The following is a 21501-nucleotide window of genomic DNA, read 5'->3' on the forward strand; positions in this document are numbered from 1 at the left end:
CAGTCACAGACATGGTGATACGTCCTGAATGGTATACACAGTCACAGACATGATGATACGTCCTGAATGGTATAAACAGTCACAGACATGATGATACGTCCTGAATGGTATACACAGTCACAGACATGGTGATACGTCCTGAATGGTATACACAGTCACAGACATGATGATACGTCCTGAATGGTATACACAGTCACAGACATGGTGATACGTCCTGAATGGTATACACAGTCACAGACATGGTGATACGTCCTGAATGGTATATAACAGTCACAGACATGGATGATACGTCCTGAATGGTATATCACAGTCACAGACATGAAAGATACGTCCTGAAATGGGAATAACACAGTCACAGACATGGTTGATACGTCCTGAATGGTATAAACAGTCACAGACATGGTATACGTCCCTGAAATGGTATACACAGTCACAGACATGATGACACTACGTCCTGAATGGATATACACAGTCACAGACATGGTGATACGTCCTGAATGGTATACCACAGTCCCACTGACATGGAATAACCTCCTGAATGTTACACAGTCACAGACATGAGTGATACGTCCTGAATGGTATACACATCACAGACATGATGAAACACTGTCCTGAATGGTATAAACAGTCACAGACATGATGATACGTCCTGAATGGTATACACAGTCACAGGACATGGTGATACGTCCTGAATGGTAAAAACAGTCACAGACATGGTGATACGTCCTGAATGGTATATCACAGTCACAGACATGGTGATACGTCCTGAATGGTATAAAACAGTCACCATGACATGATGATAACATCCTGAATGGTATAATAAACAGTCACACAGACAATGATGATACGTCCTGAATGGTATAAACAGTCACAGACATGGTGATACTTCCCTGAATGAAAAAAAAAAAAAAAAAAAAAAAAATACACGAGATCACAGACAGATGATACGTCCTGAATGGTATAAACAGATCACAGACATGGTGATACGGTCCTGAAGTATACACACAGTCCCCCACACCATAGACATGATGAACGTCCTGAATGCGTATATAACAAACAACAGTCAGACAGACATGATGATACGTCCTGAATGGTAAATAACAGTCACAGAGACATGATGGAGAACGTCCTGAATGGTATACGACAGTTTTCACAGACATGATGAATACGTCCTGAATGGTATATAAACAGTCACAGACACAAGATTGATAACGTCCCTGAATGTATAAACAGTCCACAGACATGAAAGATACTCATGACATTGGATACGTCCTGACAGAGCATGGGTATCCAAAGTAGCATAACAGTCACAGGACATTATGATACGTCCTTGAATGGTATACATGCAGTCACAGTACATGATGATGAAACTTTCCTGAATGGTATGATGCACAGTCACAGACATGAAGATACGTCCTGAATGGTATATACACAGTCACAGACATGAAGATACGTCCTGAATGAGGTGATACACAGTCACAGACATGGTGATACGTCCTGAATGGTATAACACAGCACACAGACATGTTGATACGTCCCTGAATGGTATAACACAGGTCACAGACATGGTGATACGTCCTGAATGGTATATACAGTCACAGACGACACAGAATACGACCACAGACATGATACTTACTGAATGGTATAAAACAGATCACAGACATAGATGACACATGTCCCTGAATGGTATAACACAGTCACAGACATGATGATACGTCCTGAATTGGTATACACAGTTCTATCAGACATGGATGATTACGTCCTGGAATGGTATAAACAGTCACATACATGAATGATACGTCCTGAATGGTATACACAGGTCCCCCCCCCACAGACATGAATAAGATACTGTCGAAACGTGAATGGTATATAACAGTCACAGACATGTATGATATAAACGTCCTGAAATGTGTATACACAGGTCACAGACATGGTGATACGTCCTGAATGGTATACACAGTCACAGACATAGTTAGATACGTCCTGAATTGGTATAAACACAAAGTCACACGACAGATGATACGTCCTGAATGGTGTATACACGTCCAGACATGGTGATTGATACGTCCTGAATGGGAATACACAGTCACAGACATGATGATACGTAAGTCTGAATGGTATACACAGTTCACAGACATGATGAGCACGTCCTGAATGGTATACACAGTTCCACAGACATTGATGAGATACGTCCTGAATGGTATAAAAAACAGTCACAGACATGAGGGTTGATACGTCCTGAATGGTAATACACAGTCACAGACATGGTGATACGGACCTGAATGGTAATATACACAGTCACAGACATGATGATATACGTCCTGAATGGTATACACAGTCAACAGACATGAATGATACGTCCTGAATGGTATACACAGTCACAGACATGGTGATACGTCCTGAATGGTATACCACAGTCACAGACATTGGTGATACGTCCTGAATTGGTATACACAGTCACAGACATGATGACACGTCCTGAATGGTATACACAGTTTCACAGACATTATGATACGTCCTGAATTGGTCAGACATAATCATACAGTCACAGACAGATGTATGATACTACCTGAATGGTATAAGACTAACATACGACCAGTTATAAACATGGATGAATGATACGTCCTGAATGGTATAAACAGTCCACAGACATGATTGAATGTTCCTGAATGGTATAACACGTCCATGAATGGTATACACAGTCAGACATGATGACGTCCAGATGAATACATGATGATCCTGAATGGTGATAAACACAGTCACAGACCAGACATGAATGATGAACGTCCAGAAATGAAACGTCCTGGTGGTAACACAGTCACAGACATGAATGATACGTCCTGAATGGTATACACAGATTCACAGACATGATGATTACGTCCTGAATGGTATAGTCACAGACCACAGACAATGATGATACGGACCATGAAAAGTGAAAAAACAGTCACTAGGACATGATGATAACGTCCGGCTGAAAGGTATACACAGTCATAGACAAGGATGATACGTCCTGAATGGTATAGAACAGTCACAGACATGATGGAAACGTCCTGAATGGTATACACAGTTCATAGACATGATGATACGTCCTGAAAGGTATAAACAGTCTCAGACATGATGATCACGTCCTGAATGGTATACACAGTCCACAGACATGAAAGATACGTCCTGAATGTGTAATAACACAGTCACAGTACATGAAGAATACGTCCTGAATGGTATACACAGTCCACAGACATGATGGATACGATGCCAGAATTGGTGTATAACACAGTCACAGACATTGATGATACGTCCTGAATGGGTATGATCACAGTCACAGACATGTTATACGTCCTGAATGTTATAAACAGTCACAGACATGATGATACGTCCTGAATGGTAGTACACAGTACATCAGTACATGATGTATACTCCCTGAATTGGTATACACGAGTCCTAGGACATGGGTGATACTCATTGGTAAGAGACAGTCACAAGGACATGATGATACGTCCTGAATGGTAGTACACAGTCACAGACAGGATGATACTGTCCAGAATGGTATATAATACACATCACAGACCATGGGTGATACGTCCTTGTAATGTATAAACATTGTCACTAGACATGATGAAACGTCCGTGAAATTGTGGATACTCAGTCATCAGACATGGTGGATACATCCTGAATGGTATACAGCAGTCACAGACTATGATGATAACGTCCTGAATTGGTAATATACACAGTCACAGACCATGATGATATACGTCCTGAATGGTTATACACAGTCCTCAGACATGATTATACGTCCTGAATGGTATAAACACAGTCACAGGTACATGTATGATGACGTCCTGAATGGTATACACAGTCCAGAATGGATACACAGACATGAGTGATGAAACGTCCTTAATGGTATACACAGTCACAGACATGCATGAAACTTGGATGTCCTAGTCACAGACATGGTACGTCCTGAACACACAGTCACAGACATGATGAATACGTCCTGAATGGTAAACACAGTCACATACATTGGTGATACGTTCCTGAATGGTATAAAACAGTGCCACAGACATGGTGATACGCTCCTGAATGGTAACACACAGTCGTCCATGGTATATCAGACATGAATGATGAACGTCCTGAATGGTATACACAGTCACAGACATGATGATAACGTCCTGAATGGTATACAGTTCACAGTCATGAATACAGACATGAGACATGATACGTCCTGAATGGTATACACAGTCACAGACATGGTGATACGTCCAGTCACAGAAAATGAGATACGTCTGAATGGTACACAGTTCACAGACATGTGTGATTGCACGTCCTGGATGGTATAAACATTCCACAGACATGATGATAACTCCTTAATGGTATACCCTCACAGAATGGTGATACATCTGAATGTATTTCACAGTCACAGACATACGTGAATGTATACAACATGAATGATACTCCCCTGAATGGTATACACAGTCACAGACATGATGATACGTCCTGAAATGGTATATCACAGTCACACATGAGCATGGTGTGATTACGTCCTGAATGGTATGAACACATCACAGACATGATGATTACGTCCAAGAATGGTATATCACCAGATCACAGTACATGATGATACGTCCTGAATGGTATACACAGTCACAGACATGTATGAATACGTCCTGAATGGTATACACAGTCACAGACATAAATGATAACGTCCCTGAAAGGTTATAAACATTTCACAGACATGATGATACAGTCCTGTATGGTATACACAGTCACAGAACATGGTGATACGTCCTAGAATGGTATACAACAGTCACAGACATGATGAATTACTTCGCTGAATGGGATAGACACAGTCACAGACATGGATGATACGTCCTGAATGGTATAAAACAGACCAGCAGACACGAATGAAACGATCCTGATGGTATAAACAGTCACAGACTGATGATTACGTCCCTGATGGTAATAAACAGACACACATGATAACGGTCCTGATATGGTGATACAGTCCTGAAATATGCGTCCTGAATACACAGTCACAGACATGTATGTGATACGTCCTGAATGGTATACACAGTCACAGACATGATGACGACGTCCTGAATGGTATACACAGTCACAGACATGATGATGACGTTCCTTGAATGGTATACACAGTCACAGACAAGATGATACGTCCTGAATGTATACAAACAGTCACAGACATGTATGATACTGATCACGTCCTGATTGTATACACAGTCACGAGACATGAGATACTTCCTGAAATCGGTAGTTAATGACAGTCGCCTTGTTACACACTCAGACATTGTCCTGAATGTTAAACGTCACATTGGACATGGTGATACGTCCTGATGGTATGTGCCCACAAACATGTTTGATCTTATGAAGTATACAATCACAGACAATGAATGATAATCCTGAATTATACACTTTCTCAGACATGAAGAACGTCTCCTGAATGGTCACAGACATTGAAATACGTCGTGAATGTAACACGCAAACATGGTGATAAATGGTATACACATTCACCAGACATGGTATAAATGGTATTCACAGTCTCAGACATATATCCTGAATAAAACAAACACATGATACGTTTTCCTGATTGGTTACTTAACAGTCACAGACATTATACGTCCTCAAATGAAATACAGTCCCACAGACATTGACACCTGATATGGTATACAAGTCGAGTCAGACATGATGCAACGTCTCTGCAATGGTCCTCAGCACATGATGATACATAATTATACAATCACAAGATACTCTTAATGGTATGAAACAATTCATGATGGTACGTCTTTTGATATCTGATTGGTTTTACAAGACATCAGACATGATGATTCCAAACTGATAAGTCCAAAAGAATGATTTGTATGGTATACAATATCTTACATGAATCAGTAAATAGTATGGTATAAACAGCACAGACATACGTTGAATGTATACATTCATAACATGAATTGATGACTGAATGGTAAAACAGTGACATGATATACGTCCTCTTAATGGTTACTATTTCATGTTTTCGTGAATTGAATGTGCCCTCAAACTGTTTACTCCTTGAAATAGGTATTAATCCTGATTAAAAGTAATGTCTATTGAATGGAATTGACAACAGTCATGGCAAATTAGACTCATAATTAGTGAATTACTATGTTTACAAAAATAAATGTCTGTTAGGCAGAATGATCATACATGTGATATGTAAAAAGATATCAGAAATTAATATTAAACAGTAGTCTTTTTGGATCATCAGTAAAAGGTTTGTGTGAATGCACATCCATTTCGATATCCATAAGAAACATGTATATATATTATGAATCTTATTTAACATTACAGTAAATAGTCTAAGTTCTCGCCATGACCGTATTAACTGTATACATAAATGAGGTTAAACAAAAATTACAAGTTGATTTAAAACAGACATAGTTCATGAAATTTACCTTAAAAAGAACTATCGATGTGTTTTCAAATTAACGGCAACGGAGATAGACACCCATTGATACTGGCGTTAAGACTGAATATTTGTTTGACAAAATTGATAAGCTTATGTACATGTCATGACCTAATTTATCCCATGCCTCATCAGGTATATTGCTAAAGACATGACGTAATGTTCCAAAAATCCGTTAACTTGATTGTGCCGAATGATATGAGCCATCCTATGTATAACAATGTATACATCCAGTACAACATCAGATTTATCTTTCTTGTATTAGGAGAGGGTAAGTGAAATCTCCAGTATATCGGGTATACACAGTAACAGAGTCTAATGATACTCCTTGTAATTAACCGTTTATAGACTTTAATTTGATAGGACAGTTCCTTAAATGTCAGAAGCAACACAATACCTACGTCATAGCTGGTGAATACGAAATCCTGAATGGTTCGTAATGACATAAATTAACGACTAATGGATTGCTTATTGGTATACTACAGCCCATACCGTCAGAATGATTTAAATGTTTGAATGGTATTACACGGAACAGTATCTTATGTGCTTGACAAATATCATAACATGAATGGATGAACACGTCAGTTAAATATGGTCATTTTGTATAACTAGAATGGAGCAACTATAGTCGGTCATGATGATAATGTCCGTGGAAAAACTTGTTAGCTACCAGATCATAGTGAATGATTCGAATATCGTCAGGGAAAATGGACTTAATTCTTTTTACCAATTGGGACAATATTATTATACCTCACAAGCGAATGGTCAAATACGTCATTCTAAGTGCTCAAAATAACTGAACTAGTCCAGACATTTCTGTCCTCATCACCTTTATTTTAGAAATTATATTCCTGACCAATGATGTATACATAAAAGTTCATATAACTTCATTTAATGATACGTTTAGGAAACTCATTAAAGAAAAAAATAACAGATCTGACTATATTTAAATGGTGCGCCAAATTGCAATCAATAAAAGATAACAATGTACCCGTTTTTTATTCAACTGAATGGGAAACATTCCTTGAATGAAAATCCATAACGACATTTATAAATATTTGCTCTGATGCATTTTTTTTTTTCTTAAACCCCCCCACTGAATTAGGGCAGAATGCCTCGCTGGGGTGGATTTTCTAAATGCCCTACCCAATAGGTTTACATTTTATAAATAGGTCATCCATATTAAAGAATCCTGGTATCTGGCCCATTATATCAGCATGTTACAGTCCTCAAGTAACTTTTTTTTCAAACCCAACATTTCATTTCTCTAGGCTTTCCAGAACTTTACAAGAAGCGGTTTTAAAGATTTAAGGTTATGCCAAAGCATATGTGACCTTAAACAAAGGTCAAGGTCATCATATTAACATATTAATATGTAGTAGACCTTCATTTATTTCAGCATGCTGTAGACCCCCTATCAGATCTCTAGACATTCCAGAACTTGACAAGATATCATTTGAAAATTGTAGATGTTTTGGGCCTAGTGACATTGAATGAAGGTCAAAGTCATTTATGTTTACAAACTTAGTAGTCCTTTATATTATTATTATTGCTCGTCATGAAATAACAGGTACATTGGCGTTCCAGAACTTGATTTTTTAATTATTTTTTCGAAGAATTCCACTTTAGAACTTTGACCATTATTTCCAACCGGAAGTTGCCCTTAATACCATTACATTATTTATTGCTTGCATCTTTTTATTCTAGATAACAGATCCAAAAAAAGAAAGAAATTCGTTAAGCCGTTAACGAAATATTGACAAATGTAAGTTAAAAACAGGAAGCGAGTTCGGAGCGGCCATATTGGATTTTTGACCAAGATAAAATGGCTGCTATCACGCCTTAACTCATGCCATACACAATGGTGACACGTTCATTTACATATATTTTACATTTCGGAGATCGTTTAATTTTATACAACTTTAGATGCAGGAGAATAAAAAAAACAATAGGTCTTTCACCCGAAGCCCTAACAATTGTTTTTATTTTGATTGGTAAAGACGATAGGAGTTTTTATATGGCCAATCTGCAAAACGTGTTTGAGAAGTTTCAAAAATTGAGGAAAGCGACCAAGAATTAATCTGTAACAGTAGAATGTGGCAGTCATGGTGTTTATTGAGCTCATATTAACGTCTTTAAATTATATTTATATTGATAAAAACATTTATTTTTAACATTTTAGTAAGAACAAAACCTGCAAAATCTCTAAAAATCAATCAAGGGGTTTAAATCAATGTTGGCGGCCATCTTGGAAAATGGCTTCCATTGACGTCATCAGATATTGTCGCTAAATACTACCTTTTTAAATAACAAAGTCAATAACTAATTTAAATCATATAAACATTGTTTGAGAAGGATCAATGGTGAAACGGGGAAAAAGACTTTTACATTCTGAAATGGGCTATTTAAGTGTTTTTGGTGGCCATCTTGGAAAATGGCCGTCAGTGACGGCGTATTTATGTCTGTAAATTCTTTTTATTTAGAAACAAAATGTTTATTAATTCATTTTCAACATTTTAGTATCATTTTAGTAACATTTATGGAGGAACAAATGTTTAAAAATTAGTAAATGCTCTAAAAAAATCAATCTATTACGTGGTTTTAATTGATGTTGGCGGCCATCTTGGAAAATGGCCGCCGTTGACTTCATCAGAAAATGTCGCTTAATACTACATTTAAAAAATAACAAAGTCAAAAATTCATTCAGTCATTTAAACATTGGTGGAGAAGGTTTAACGGCGAAACATTTCAGAAAAAAGGGTTACAATAAATCTGAAATGGGGTTTTACAATTAAATTGAAATGGGGTTTTCAAGAGTTTTTGGCGGCCATATTGAAAAATGGCCGCCAGTGACGGCGTATTAATGTCTGTAAATTCTTTTTATTTAGAAACTTTAGTGTTATTAATTCATTTTCAACATTTTAGTATCATTAACGAAGGAACAAGTTTAAAAAATGAATAAATCCTCTAAAAATCAATCTATTACGGGGTTTTAATCAATGTTGGCGGCCATCTTGGAAAATGGCCGCCATTGACATCATCAGAAAATGTCGATAAATAATATCTTTAAAAAACAATAAAGTCAATAATTTCATTCAATCATTTAAACATTGTTTGAGAAGGATTAAGGGCCAAATAAAATCATAGAAAAGACCTACAATTAATCTGAAATGGAGTTTTAAAGTGTTTTTGGCGGCCATATTGGAAAATGGCCGCCAGTGACGTCATATGGCTAATTCGCGATGGCCCAGAGGCCAAAAAAATTTCTTTTGGCCTAAACTTCATTTGTGCCAAGTTTCATGCTTTTATCATAATGTGCACGAAATATGCACTTATCTGCCCCACTAAAGACTATTTAACTCTATACAACCCATATTGAATTTAGTATCATATCTACAAATAAAGGTATTTGAAAAAAATAAAGTAAAGGGAGACTACTCCTCATAATTTCTATATAATAATTTTCCGTATAGGACTAGAGTCAAAGTGTTGATACACTAGGATACACCAGGATACACCCCTTGCAAGGCGCATCAGAGTCTGTCATAATAACAATTTCTTATTAATTAATGATTAATTTTTCTTTGTTTTCATACTAATTATGATTTTCTGATTGGCTTATTTTTCATAAATGTACCTCCTAAATATCATTATACTTAGAAATTACGTACGTAAATATTTTCTCTATCAAAACAGTAGCAGACGAATTAGTATTTTTCTTCAGTTACAAAAGTTACTTATTTTACACCATTACCACCACTTAAACGATGGAGCTTCTAATTTTACATCGAGATAAAAAACATTAAACAAATTATTGCATCCCGAAATAAATCCCTGGCACTATATCTTATATGGAATCAAGTACAGATTGTGCGTTTTTCAAATGATGACTGTCGTTTTTGCTCTTTTTACTCTGTCGGGCGGTGCAGCAACTTTAACGATAGTGAAATGAAAAAGGCATTACAATGACTAAAACATGTAAATTAGGAGTACTGTTTATTTGCTGGTGTGATATATTGCATTCCTATCGTCTTGTTAGCAATATTTGTCACGTGCTCAAATTCGATATACATGTACCAATAAAATAATTTCCATGTAATGTTTTCATACTTTTCCAATTAAAGATGCTCCACCGCTGACTAATGGTATTTTTTCACTATCAAAAATAGGAGCAGACGATTTAGTATTTTCCTTCAGTTACAAAAGTTACTTTACACCATTACCACCATTGAAAAGTTTGAGCTTCTAATTTTACTTCAAGTTAAAGATATGCAAGCGAATCTTCACCGCACGATTGTATTCCTATTTGAATGTACAAATTGTAAAACCAGGATCTTCTTGTGGCAAAGGATACCTTCCAGATATCGTTGGAGTCCTTCAAAGATACGAGCTACTCTCATATCTTGACACGTACCTCAGGTCATGTTCATTCCCCTCTAAATGTAAATGGAAATCAATAGTGAATACCGCAATATCATCTACTGAAAACGCGGCCTTGAAAGTCCGTATGTCAAATGATTCAGATTTTGAGATGTTTCGGCTGTGTCATTCATCCTACAAACCGTACGTCATGTTGCAAGCAGCAACATCCTTATTGGATGTTCAGGTAATCTACTCCTTGTGTTCCATGTTGACATTATCAGTCACCCATGATACTATAGTGTGTGTTCTGTGCCTTCAGCACTTCCACGACGCCATAGTTCATTTCTGTGCTAGCTGTGATCATTCCAGAGCTCTCTCTTTCTGCAGGAAATCATGACTGAATTTGGGCCCAGTGTCTTCACCACTATCATAAGCAAAAATGACATTTCATTTGCTGGAACCCTTTTAGGCGAAACGACAGGAGTCCCTTTCCAGGATGATGCTGCTAGAAAGACATACCTGATGAAATCGGCTCGGTTCATCTTGAACGTTTTGCGGTTATTCCATCCGTGAATGTGACATTGATAAAAATTCGCTTAAAAGAGTAATGGCTTGCCTATTACTCTTCTATTTATACTAATTGAACTTCTCTCTTTGTTCTCTTTTATGTCGATTTATATTGTATCTCCACCTGGAGGAAACAAAGTTTGATGATGATGATGATGATACACGATTAAACACTAATTATTGTTCAAATGATGAATATCATTTATGCTCTGTCGGCGGTGGAACATCTTTAAATGAATAAGAAATCAATCTTTCAATATATAATGTAAAGAAAAAATAAGATCTGGTAACGGTTGCGTCCCTTTAACTGAATAACTATAAAAATCGCTTATGATAGTGAATACTATATCACATAGATTTCGAAAAGGATATCAAAATAATAATAGTAGAACAATTTAATTGTAAAATATATTAGTTTGACATGTATATATATATATATAATTCACGAAATCGTATCTTTTTTTTCAAACGCCTCTGCCTAGTACATGTTTATTCTTCCAACATACTTGCACTGTAAAAATCACGTTAGCATATGCATGGAATTCTTAAAAATATTGTTTACGCATGTATAAACTTAATATTTTTGTAATTGCTTAAATTATTACTTTTTACACATTGTTATGCTAGACTATATCATAATTGTTTGCTGATGAAATGCCAAATCAATACAACTATATCTATATCATATACTCCATTTTCATTTCACCTTGAATACATATAATGGAATCATCATTGTTAAAAAGAAACAAAAACGAAACAGGAGTGGTTATACACATTCACTTATATCCCTTATGCTACGTGACTCATATTATAGGAAAATCTACTTTCGTTTTGTGGCAGATGCAGACCACGCTATAGATCTAAACGTTAATCACTTAACAGTATGTTTCATCATATTCTCATCAATATGCTTCGATATAAGTAATTTTAAATATGAATTTGGATGGATATACTAATAAATATAACAATAATGGTTTGTCAAATCTTAACTTATGCAACCCTGGAATTTTAGTTATATTTAGATTTATTTAGAAATTCCTGTATTGTACTTTCAGTTTTGAGAGTGACGCCAGTGAAATCTGAAGGTAATTATGATGATCATTCAACCATTTCCTTGCATTATATTCGTCATAATTGTGTTTTATTTTGGTGGAAGGATCAATAGCACTAAATGATCAACCATCTAGTTCTATCTATGTTATAATGCTATAGAGGGAAGTGATTTAGATTTGATGTACATTTCATGTTTACGGCAGACGGTGAACCAGACATCTACAACACAATCCTCTTAACTGAACTAAACTGTACATTGATCCCACAGCCGTTAGCTTTATTCACTATCGATATCTATACAAACAGTAATACATAACTTTTGTTTGATACCGTTTGTTATCCATAGCGACAGAGCAATCGGAAATCCAACACTTTTCTCTAAACGGGACACGTGAATCAGAATTTTGTACGGAAGTGAAAGACACGATATAGAAAATCTCTAATGGCGGTGTCGTCTTTTTTCTTGGCTCATGGAAAAGGTATTTTATTAAGTAATTCTGTGATGGGTAATTGTTTTTTTTAGTATTTTCATATCGTTTCAGTTATAATACACACTGGCCAGATATTGCTTCGAGCGAAACCAAGTAAATAACTGGCAATTACTGGTTGCAGAATAAACATAATACATAGTTAGTATCTTACAATACTCGGTGAAGCCTCGTCTTTTTTGCTTTCCTAAGTCTCGCACCAAAATAAACCTTGTATTGTAAGATACTAACCATGTATTGTCTATATATGCACTTGCGGGTGGGTATTGCTTGTGACGTCATGTGTTTGCGAGCGTAATGTCATAGTTTTTGATGTGAATTGCGCTCACAGGACAATGACGTCACAATAGATACCTACCCGCAAGGGAGCCAACTCTGTAATATGCAAAGACGGAATATGACAAAAGATTTGCCCAAATATGCATTTTTGCATTGTGGTGTTATGTAATATAATTTCAAAAACAGCCTGAATGTGCAGCAGTTAATCAATTCTTTCGTATTTTAACTGTTACTAAATAGAAATATGCCAGGTAAATAAAGGATTTTTAACGGCGAAAGAGTAATCTTACCTGACCCATCAGTCTTATCGATATTGACATGTGTTTTGTTCTTATTGCTAATTGAGTGCGCTAACTAATAGTACTGCTAGAAACCATTTATAGGGTTATAGGTAATTCAATAATCAATTATTAGAATCATAGCTTTGCTGAATTACTGGCATTGAGTTTATAAAAAGAAAAATAATATTGAAGACAGGATACTTCTACTTTCACTTTCTGCAAAAATACGTGACTGCGGCTGCAAAATATATCTCAACGTCATTCTCCGTTGCCAGGCGGAAAGTTCCGAAGCAAATGGTCACGAAAAACGGCTTTTAAGTCAAGATTATGGAAAAAATGTTATGTTAGATTTTCTTTCCCTAATTTTTTCATTTTAATGATTCAAAGTATAACTTGTTTGTTATCACGCGAGAGTGTGATTTTGTAATCACGCAAGTGTGTGACTTTAGATACAGTCTTGCGCAACGCTGGATCTTGTTTTGACTTCCGGTTTCCGTTTTACGAGAAAGTTTTCCAACTCCACATATATTGGATGATTTACATAGAATAACGTTACCAACACACATCTATCACAAGAGTTCGCTTCGGAAGTACGTTTTTTTAGCCATCCCTGTATGCTGGTCATTGATCTTAATAATGTACCTTTGCTTACGTACATGTTACCGGAACAGAGCTTCGCTCTTATTGTGGGACGGGCCAGATACATGTGGACAATATCGTTTCTTAATATGTGGTAAAAAGAAATAGAATTAATAAAATACTCTCAAAACTGTCTAGAAAGAAGGGATTTTTGTTGATGTGACATGAGATTTATTTCTCATGAAATCGATACTCGATTTAGTAGTTAAAGCTGACAATCAAGTTTTAAAAAGATCTCTTACACTTAGCTTAAATTAATGTCTTCAGGTGAGCTATGCATATCACTTTGACATGAAATTAGCTTTTCAGATAGTAAAGGAAATTATTAAAACAGTGTTTAGGTGTTTTTACGCTGTAGTTAACACGTTGAATATGCTTCTCCAAAGAACATTAATGTAATATCTCTTGATTAATGTATTTTCAGCAACACCTACGTTACGCCAGAAAATGGAAGCGAAGAAGATAAACAAAGGTGAACCTAGGTGAGTCCAATGCGCTATTGTATGAACGACTCTTATTTATTTGGATATTGTTATTTTAACTAATGTTATTGCAGTTGTTTTTGTAGTTGTCCTAAAACTTCATGAGCAATCGCTTCATTAACCAGATTGTATAACTTCATTTTCAAGTCGACAACGGTTCTTGTTTTATTCCGTATTTGCATATTATAGAGTTATTTGCCCTTGCGGGTAGGTATTGATTGTAACGTCATGTGTTTGCGAGCGTAACGTCATACGTTTCGGAGAAAACGACGTGGATTGCGCTCACAAAATAATGACAAAAAAGTTAGATTATATATTGATGTTCTAATGTTGTTATTTTTGACAGAGTTGAAACACATTATGACATTTCCCTCTCAACTAAGGTTCCGGTGAATGATTGGCAAACTGGCAAATCATTGAGTGAAAGTTTAGAACATATCCTGGCAAACGGTGTCGGAAGTGACGTCACGTTTCTTGTCGGTGCCAAAAGAACACATGTTGCTGCACACAAGCTCATTATTTCAAGCCGTAGTCCCGTATTCTTTGCCATGTTCAACGGACTATTGGCAGAACAAGGGGAGGTAATTATTCCAGATATCAAAGAAGAGGCCTTCAAGCCATTTCTACAGTAAGTTTGTATATTTTATTACTTCCGTCACAACATCATAGGGAAATAAAGATATTCTAAAAGTTCAGTCGTTCAGCTTGCTGGATCCATAGACTTAATTTTGAAAGCTAGATAACGAGAATATATTTTCTACCTACTATACTACTTAATAACCAATTGTCATACCGAAAACCTTTTAAATAAAACCAGTGAGAATCAGTTGTTTTACAGTTGAACCGGTCAAGGTTAAGGTCTTAAAGTGAAAGTTTAATCCTTTATGAACTATGTATGAAACAATTATCAATTTTAACTGAAGTCACAAATAAGAATAACTGATGCATTTTTATGCAGAATGACAAATCTAAACTACACATTTTTAGATCAAGTGTAAGATTGGTCGGCATTAAATGAAACAGCACAGCAAAAACATATATTGATGAGTTTACTTAACTCCAAACTTGCATTACAGCTATCTATATACTGACCAAATCCAGTTGACATACCAGTGCGTTGTGCCAGTAATGAGTGTAGCCCGCAAGTACTGTGTTGATGTCCTTGTGTCTGCATGCCAGGAATTTCTACAAAGAAGCCTCTCTCCAGAAAATGCCTGTTTTCTAATGGAGGAATCCCACGTCTATACTGAGGATCAACTGATGGCAGCTTGTCTTCAGGTCATCGCCAAACATCCCCAAGCTGTATTGCAGTCAAACACCTTCGTTGACCTTTGTCCGGCTTGCCTTATTGGTATAACGAAATCAGATGAGCTTGCTGTTGACGAGTGTCTTCTCTATAGATCGATCATTAAATGGGCCAACAAGAAATGCATTCGGCTAGATTTGAAGGTAATATGTCTCCCCTCTATATTTTATTTTAATTTTCCAACAAAGAGAGCCACTTAATGTGGTCTATACAAAACGATTCAATATCCAATGATATGCGTCTTTAAGTCATACCGTGGTTGGGTTAACAGGACAATTTCAATATATGATGATAAACGAGAGCTACTTTTAAAAACAGATATGTTTCCTATTTTGTAGAATACGGGCAATAACAAACGGGAAGTACTCGGAGACATCCTGTTTACCATTCGGTTCCCAATAATGGATCAGACGTTCTTCCTGGACCAAGTCTGTGTGGATGGTGTACTTACAAATGATGAAGTTGTTGATATTCTCATGTTCATCCGTAAGAAAAAGAAAGATGTTTCCACTTCATTCAGTACCAAAAGAAGACGCATGGTGTACCGAGTGGGAAATATGTATTCAACTTAAAAGGAAACACAATGGGACTTTTAGAGTTAACCTGACAAATACTACGAATGATACTATTCTGATGTATCTAGGTTGCTTATATATATAATTATATTCTGTTCTCTACATCATACGTGACAGACTGAAACAAAGGGCAGTAACTCCCATATATCTAAATACGAGTTATGAAAGTTCGAGCTAGCGAGGTTCAACTTATCACTTGAAACAATCAACACAGAGAAAGAAATGCTGAAAAACGTATGACTACTCATGTTTCCTGGTCACTTCTCTGATGAAGTGATAGTGTACACATCTTACTAGTTACCATACATAGAATATTCACTGGTTATATAACACTATCATTACATAATCTGAACGTAATGTGTAGGAATATTGAGGGCATACTGGCCGGTACGTCATATCTTCTTAATTGTCTAAATAAAGATAACATTTACTTAGAGAGTATAACATGTCTTTAAGGTATTTAAATATAGAATATAAAATTCAAACTCAAAATGGGAACCACGTGGTATTGCTGTTTAACGTATATGCCAGTAGCCGCAAGCCAATCAAACTTCTTATTGACCAAATCGATCTACTGGAATCGCTTAACATGGACCTAATATATGTAAATGATTAACCAGACCTGTTAATATATGTTGGCCCTAGACTTACACTTGTATCGACCATATTCTTGTTCAGTCTTACACGATTAACCTCGTTGGTTCGTATTGATGATGAGGCTATAATAGTTACGTTTATTTATCGATACAGAATCTAAATATTAAAACAATAACTCTAGTATATCAAATAGTACAATGTACATGAAAGTGATGTTTCCTAAAATTTAAAGTTATTTTAGCCCTACAATTATAAAGGAGTTTCTGATTCTTGCAATACTTTTCAAGTCTGTTTTTAAAAACGTTTACTTGGCGCTAAAACAACATTTTCGGGTCTGTGTAACGTCGTATTGTATGTTCTGTGAAGGTCGCACGACTGATGAAATAATGCTATGCATTTGATACCAGATATTGAGAGATATACGTAACTAAAAATCTATTATAAACGGTATTATTAATAACAATGGATTAGAAGTTTAAGCTAATGAGCAATTATCTAACGAAGTTATACGTCATTTGAACAAATATATTGTTTCTGCTGCTCGTTACCCCTCATCTAACTCAACCTTTCCAGTGGTATAGTACAAACAAACGTTAAAACCATATTGTCTAGTAAAAGAACTCATTATATCAAGATTCAGACACATTTCTGAACCGGAATTCTTAAAACAAAGTTTTCAGAAAGAGGAGTGTTAATATGTGAAATATATTTTACAATGCTGCAATAAAGATTGTAGATAATAACCTTAAGAGAAGTTTAAAAATTGATTAGACGAAATGAACTTAAAAAGGCCGGGCACGGGGTATAAAAGGGAGACAACCTGGGAAAATGACTGGAAATACAAAATTTTGGCAGCTCTCACTTCAGAGAAAGATTTTCTTTTATTTCATGTTTTTCATCAATACCTTTATATCAAATTCTGTCATGATACTTCATATTTTAGTAAAGAATATGAATATATAAATGGTTTTCTTATCAAAATTATGTTTGAGTGGTTATTTCAATTTATAGAATTATTTGGCAAGATAAGGGTCCTGTCAATCAAAGTTTGAATTTGCCGTTGATCTCACCGGAAGTTTATAGCGGATGTTCACAGACACACTATTGCTATGGTCTTGGCTACGCATGCTGAGTAACAAGTTTCCCTACCTTATCTCAGTTTTGGCGCTAATATCCATAATCTCACACAAGTTTATTCAATTACCATAGTAAATACCACATTGTTATGTACCTCTCCATAATCCAATAATGATACAAATCAATTACAACACAGAGCTTCTGGTCAATGGTTCATATTTCACCCAAAGGCCGGGATGATTTCACAGTATAACATTTGATGACCAACCACTATTTGTTTCTACATGAGAGGTGATAGTCATCAAAGCATAAATGCATGTGGTTAAGGAGTATCCAAAACCATCAACATTTAACCATTCCTTTGGAAATAATCATCTTTTACATATCCTTTCTGTGTTATGTCGTTTCCTGCCACATCTGTCTTATTCTTCAACAATCCCAACTCACTAGGTCATCTTTGTATTATTAAATCCCAAATCAAATGAATCCCTTGTTGTTTCAATTGTTCTCTCTAATTTCTAAATCCTTCTATATTTTGTCTCCTGTTTGTGTTCAAACATCAAAATTTGCACAAACTCTGGGAATTTCCATCACCATCAGCCGATGCCCTAGTTTTGTTATCTAAGTGTCTGGAGGGAGACTGAACGTCAGTCTTTAGGATTGACCGGATGGGAAAGAAAGGGCATGAAATTTCAGTTTCATGTTACAGAGGAATGTTGTGAAGGGAGTGTAATCTATTCAATACATCACAACCAGTACAGCTTTGGATTACGCATTCAAAATTGTTTATTATTGCATGTTCCTTATAAAGGTTGAATTTTTTATTATATTTTTACAAAGAAAATGCATATATAACTCTTCACTTGTTTAGTTGTTTTCTAAAGTAGGTTGATCGTATGCAGCCTGATTATAAAAAAACATTGATTATTATTCCATAACTAACAAAAGGAACTTTTTTTATTGATGTACGATTTAAAATTTGCTTTATTAAATAAAAGGCTACAAAAAATACTTCTTTATTAGAAATTTTAAACACTATATCATACCAAACAAATAACGTATACCACTTATAAAATATTGTTATTCTATGCAAGTAGTAATCTTCTCTCATCATCTACAGTGTATACACTGACCATGTGGTTTAGACCCATGTGGTAGTGTTTACAAGCTGTAGCAGAGGCTGGTCACTATGCACTATAAGTACAGTCCCGCCTACTACCTTATCAGCTTAATTACCAACCACCCTGTTTTTTAAGTAGGTCGTGCCCGGCCTTTAAACTTTATACTTTACTTACGTTCCCTTAGTACAGATAATATATACAAACTATAATGGAAATATTTAAAAAAAATAGTGTTTCTATGTTTATATGCCTCTGAGGTGAGAGATCGACTTTGGTGTTCTGTATTGTGACTTATTCACATACCACGTGATACTTGATCCTGTTGGTGTTGGACTATTGTTTCTATAGGTGATGACGTCAACAAAGATTACAAAGATTTACATTATATCACCACTAGAAATACTCATCCACACAAATGTTATCGTGTATCACGTGGTACATGAATTAGTCCTATTAATATTAGTAATATAATTTTTATCATATATTCCACGATATTTCAGATGTTTAGATATACTAAATTGACTGAATATCTCCGACATTAGCAAAGTAATGCTTTCATAATTAAATAGGTTGTCTATGTGCATGATATGCGTAAACTATAGTATTGCCTAATGATGCATTATACTGCTATAATAAGATATACATGAGTTGTTCTAAGGATTTCATATATAGGTATAGGATCTTATGCCCGTGTAATATCTTCGCATATGTTAGTGTAACATGACCTGGAACGGTATTCATTGGCTGGAAATTAATTGTGACGTCAAGACAAAACAATAAATTGACGTCAAAAAGATGACGTCACGTCATGATTTCGAGACCGGTGGGAGAAAATGGCGTCCTCAGCTGGATTTTCGGAATACATTTTGACGTGAGAGTCTTTGAAATGTTGGTTTTTGTAGTTATGTGATAAAACGAACCTTAGATAAAAAAAACTTCTCAGACTCGTTTCAGAAAATTTAGCATGAAATGAATACTCATGCCATCCGTTATATCATCACAAGTTATTCTGTCCTTTAATATCACCGAGTTATTTATCCTTCCAGGTAGAAGTTGATTGTGATGTCACCTGTTTGCGAGCGTAACATCATTGTTTTCAGAGAAAACGACGTTAATTTCACTCACAAAATGATGACGTCACAATGAATACCTACCTACAAGGGAGACACTTATGATATCAGAATACATTTGTATGTTACGAATTTGAAAGGATATAAAAAATAATATAGATATATACGTATTCTCACGATCTCGATAGTTGTCCACAGATTTGTCTCAAAAAATGTTTGTAAAATATTTTACAATTGTTTGGTGTTGAATTGAATGGATGTAATGATAAATATAGTAATGATGGTCTGTCAAAGTTAACTGCATTCAACCCTGAAATATGATAATGGACTACTCAGACCTACTTGTACCTACAAGTATGTATGCGTAAATGTTGCATGTTATATCATGTACATGTAAGGTATTTATATTGATTGATTCGGAAATTCTTGTAATCGTACTTTCGGTTTTAAGAAAAAGGAAGTGAATTTGGTGCACACCAGTGACTAGTTTGAAGGTATTTATAATAATTCAGCCATTGTTATGCCTTTAAGTTAACTATTGATTCTATATTTGGGTGAATCATCATAAGATATTTCGTCTGTAATTTATGTTACAATGCTTTATCAGAATATGTGTTTTAGATAAGACGTACTATAATGTGTCCGGTAGAGGACGGGCCAGATAAATATCAATATATGCTCTTCTTATTATTTAAAACATGATGTTATCATAGCCAACAGCTATATTTGTAACCAGGACGTTTACAAACAATAACATGAGGCTTTCATTTGTATTTAATATTGTTTTTGAAGTGTTTTATTTGATAATGTTTGTTGTCAATAGCGACAAGCCTAATCGGAAACCCCAAGAACTTTCTCTACACGATACTTATAATATCAGAATATTATACGAAAGTGAATAGATAAAAGAAAGTTCTAAATTGAGAGGAAACACATAGATAAAATATATATTGGTATCGGTTTTACAGTTTTTGTGTTGGCCCCAACAATGCTTGGGAGGTAATTACACTGGTGTTTAGGGTTTGTTTGTTGAATGTGTGCACCATGGCACATTGCCCATATATCAACACCTTATTTAGTAGTTAAAGCTTACAATGCAAGGCAAAATAAGTCGAGTACAGGTAAAGCAATTGTTTAAATATATCTTGCATTG

The 21501-nt window shown here is 35.5% G+C and overlaps 2 protein-coding genes across 5 annotated transcripts in view; both read left to right on the top strand.

The window, feature by feature from the left end:
• The first annotated feature begins 12372 nt into the window (after positions 1–12372).
• On the top strand, positions 12373–19916 carry LOC138306303 (BTB/POZ domain-containing protein 3-like). Of its 2 annotated transcripts, XM_069246724.1 has the most exons (6): positions 12410–12465; positions 12780–12912; positions 14545–14602; positions 14949–15230; positions 15679–16051; positions 16247–19916. In XM_069246724.1, exons 2-6 carry the CDS (start codon positions 12876–12878, stop codon positions 16478–16480), a joined length of 984 nt encoding a protein of 327 aa, XP_069102825.1. In that variant the 5' UTR covers positions 12410–12465; positions 12780–12875; the 3' UTR covers positions 16481–19916. The 2 variants fall into 2 exon arrangements, with proteins under 2 accessions (XP_069102826.1, XP_069102825.1); XM_069246725.1 differs by lacking the exon at positions 12780–12912 and having other exon boundaries at positions 12373–12465.
• A 143-nt stretch (positions 19917–20059) lies between these two features.
• LOC138306304 (BTB/POZ domain-containing protein 6-like) overlaps positions 20060–21501 on the top strand; it is a 78604-nt gene continuing 77162 nt past the window's right edge. For all 3 annotated transcript variants that reach the window (XM_069246728.1, XM_069246729.1, XM_069246732.1), the window contains exon 1: positions 20060–20842. The gene's annotated coding sequence lies outside the window, so the exon portion shown is untranslated. The remainder of the gene's footprint in view (positions 20843–21501) is intronic.

The sequence above is a fragment of the Argopecten irradians genome, chromosome 13 (genome assembly GCF_041381155.1).
Source record: "Argopecten irradians isolate NY chromosome 13, Ai_NY, whole genome shotgun sequence".
NCBI lineage: Eukaryota > Metazoa > Mollusca > Bivalvia > Pectinida > Pectinidae > Argopecten > Argopecten irradians.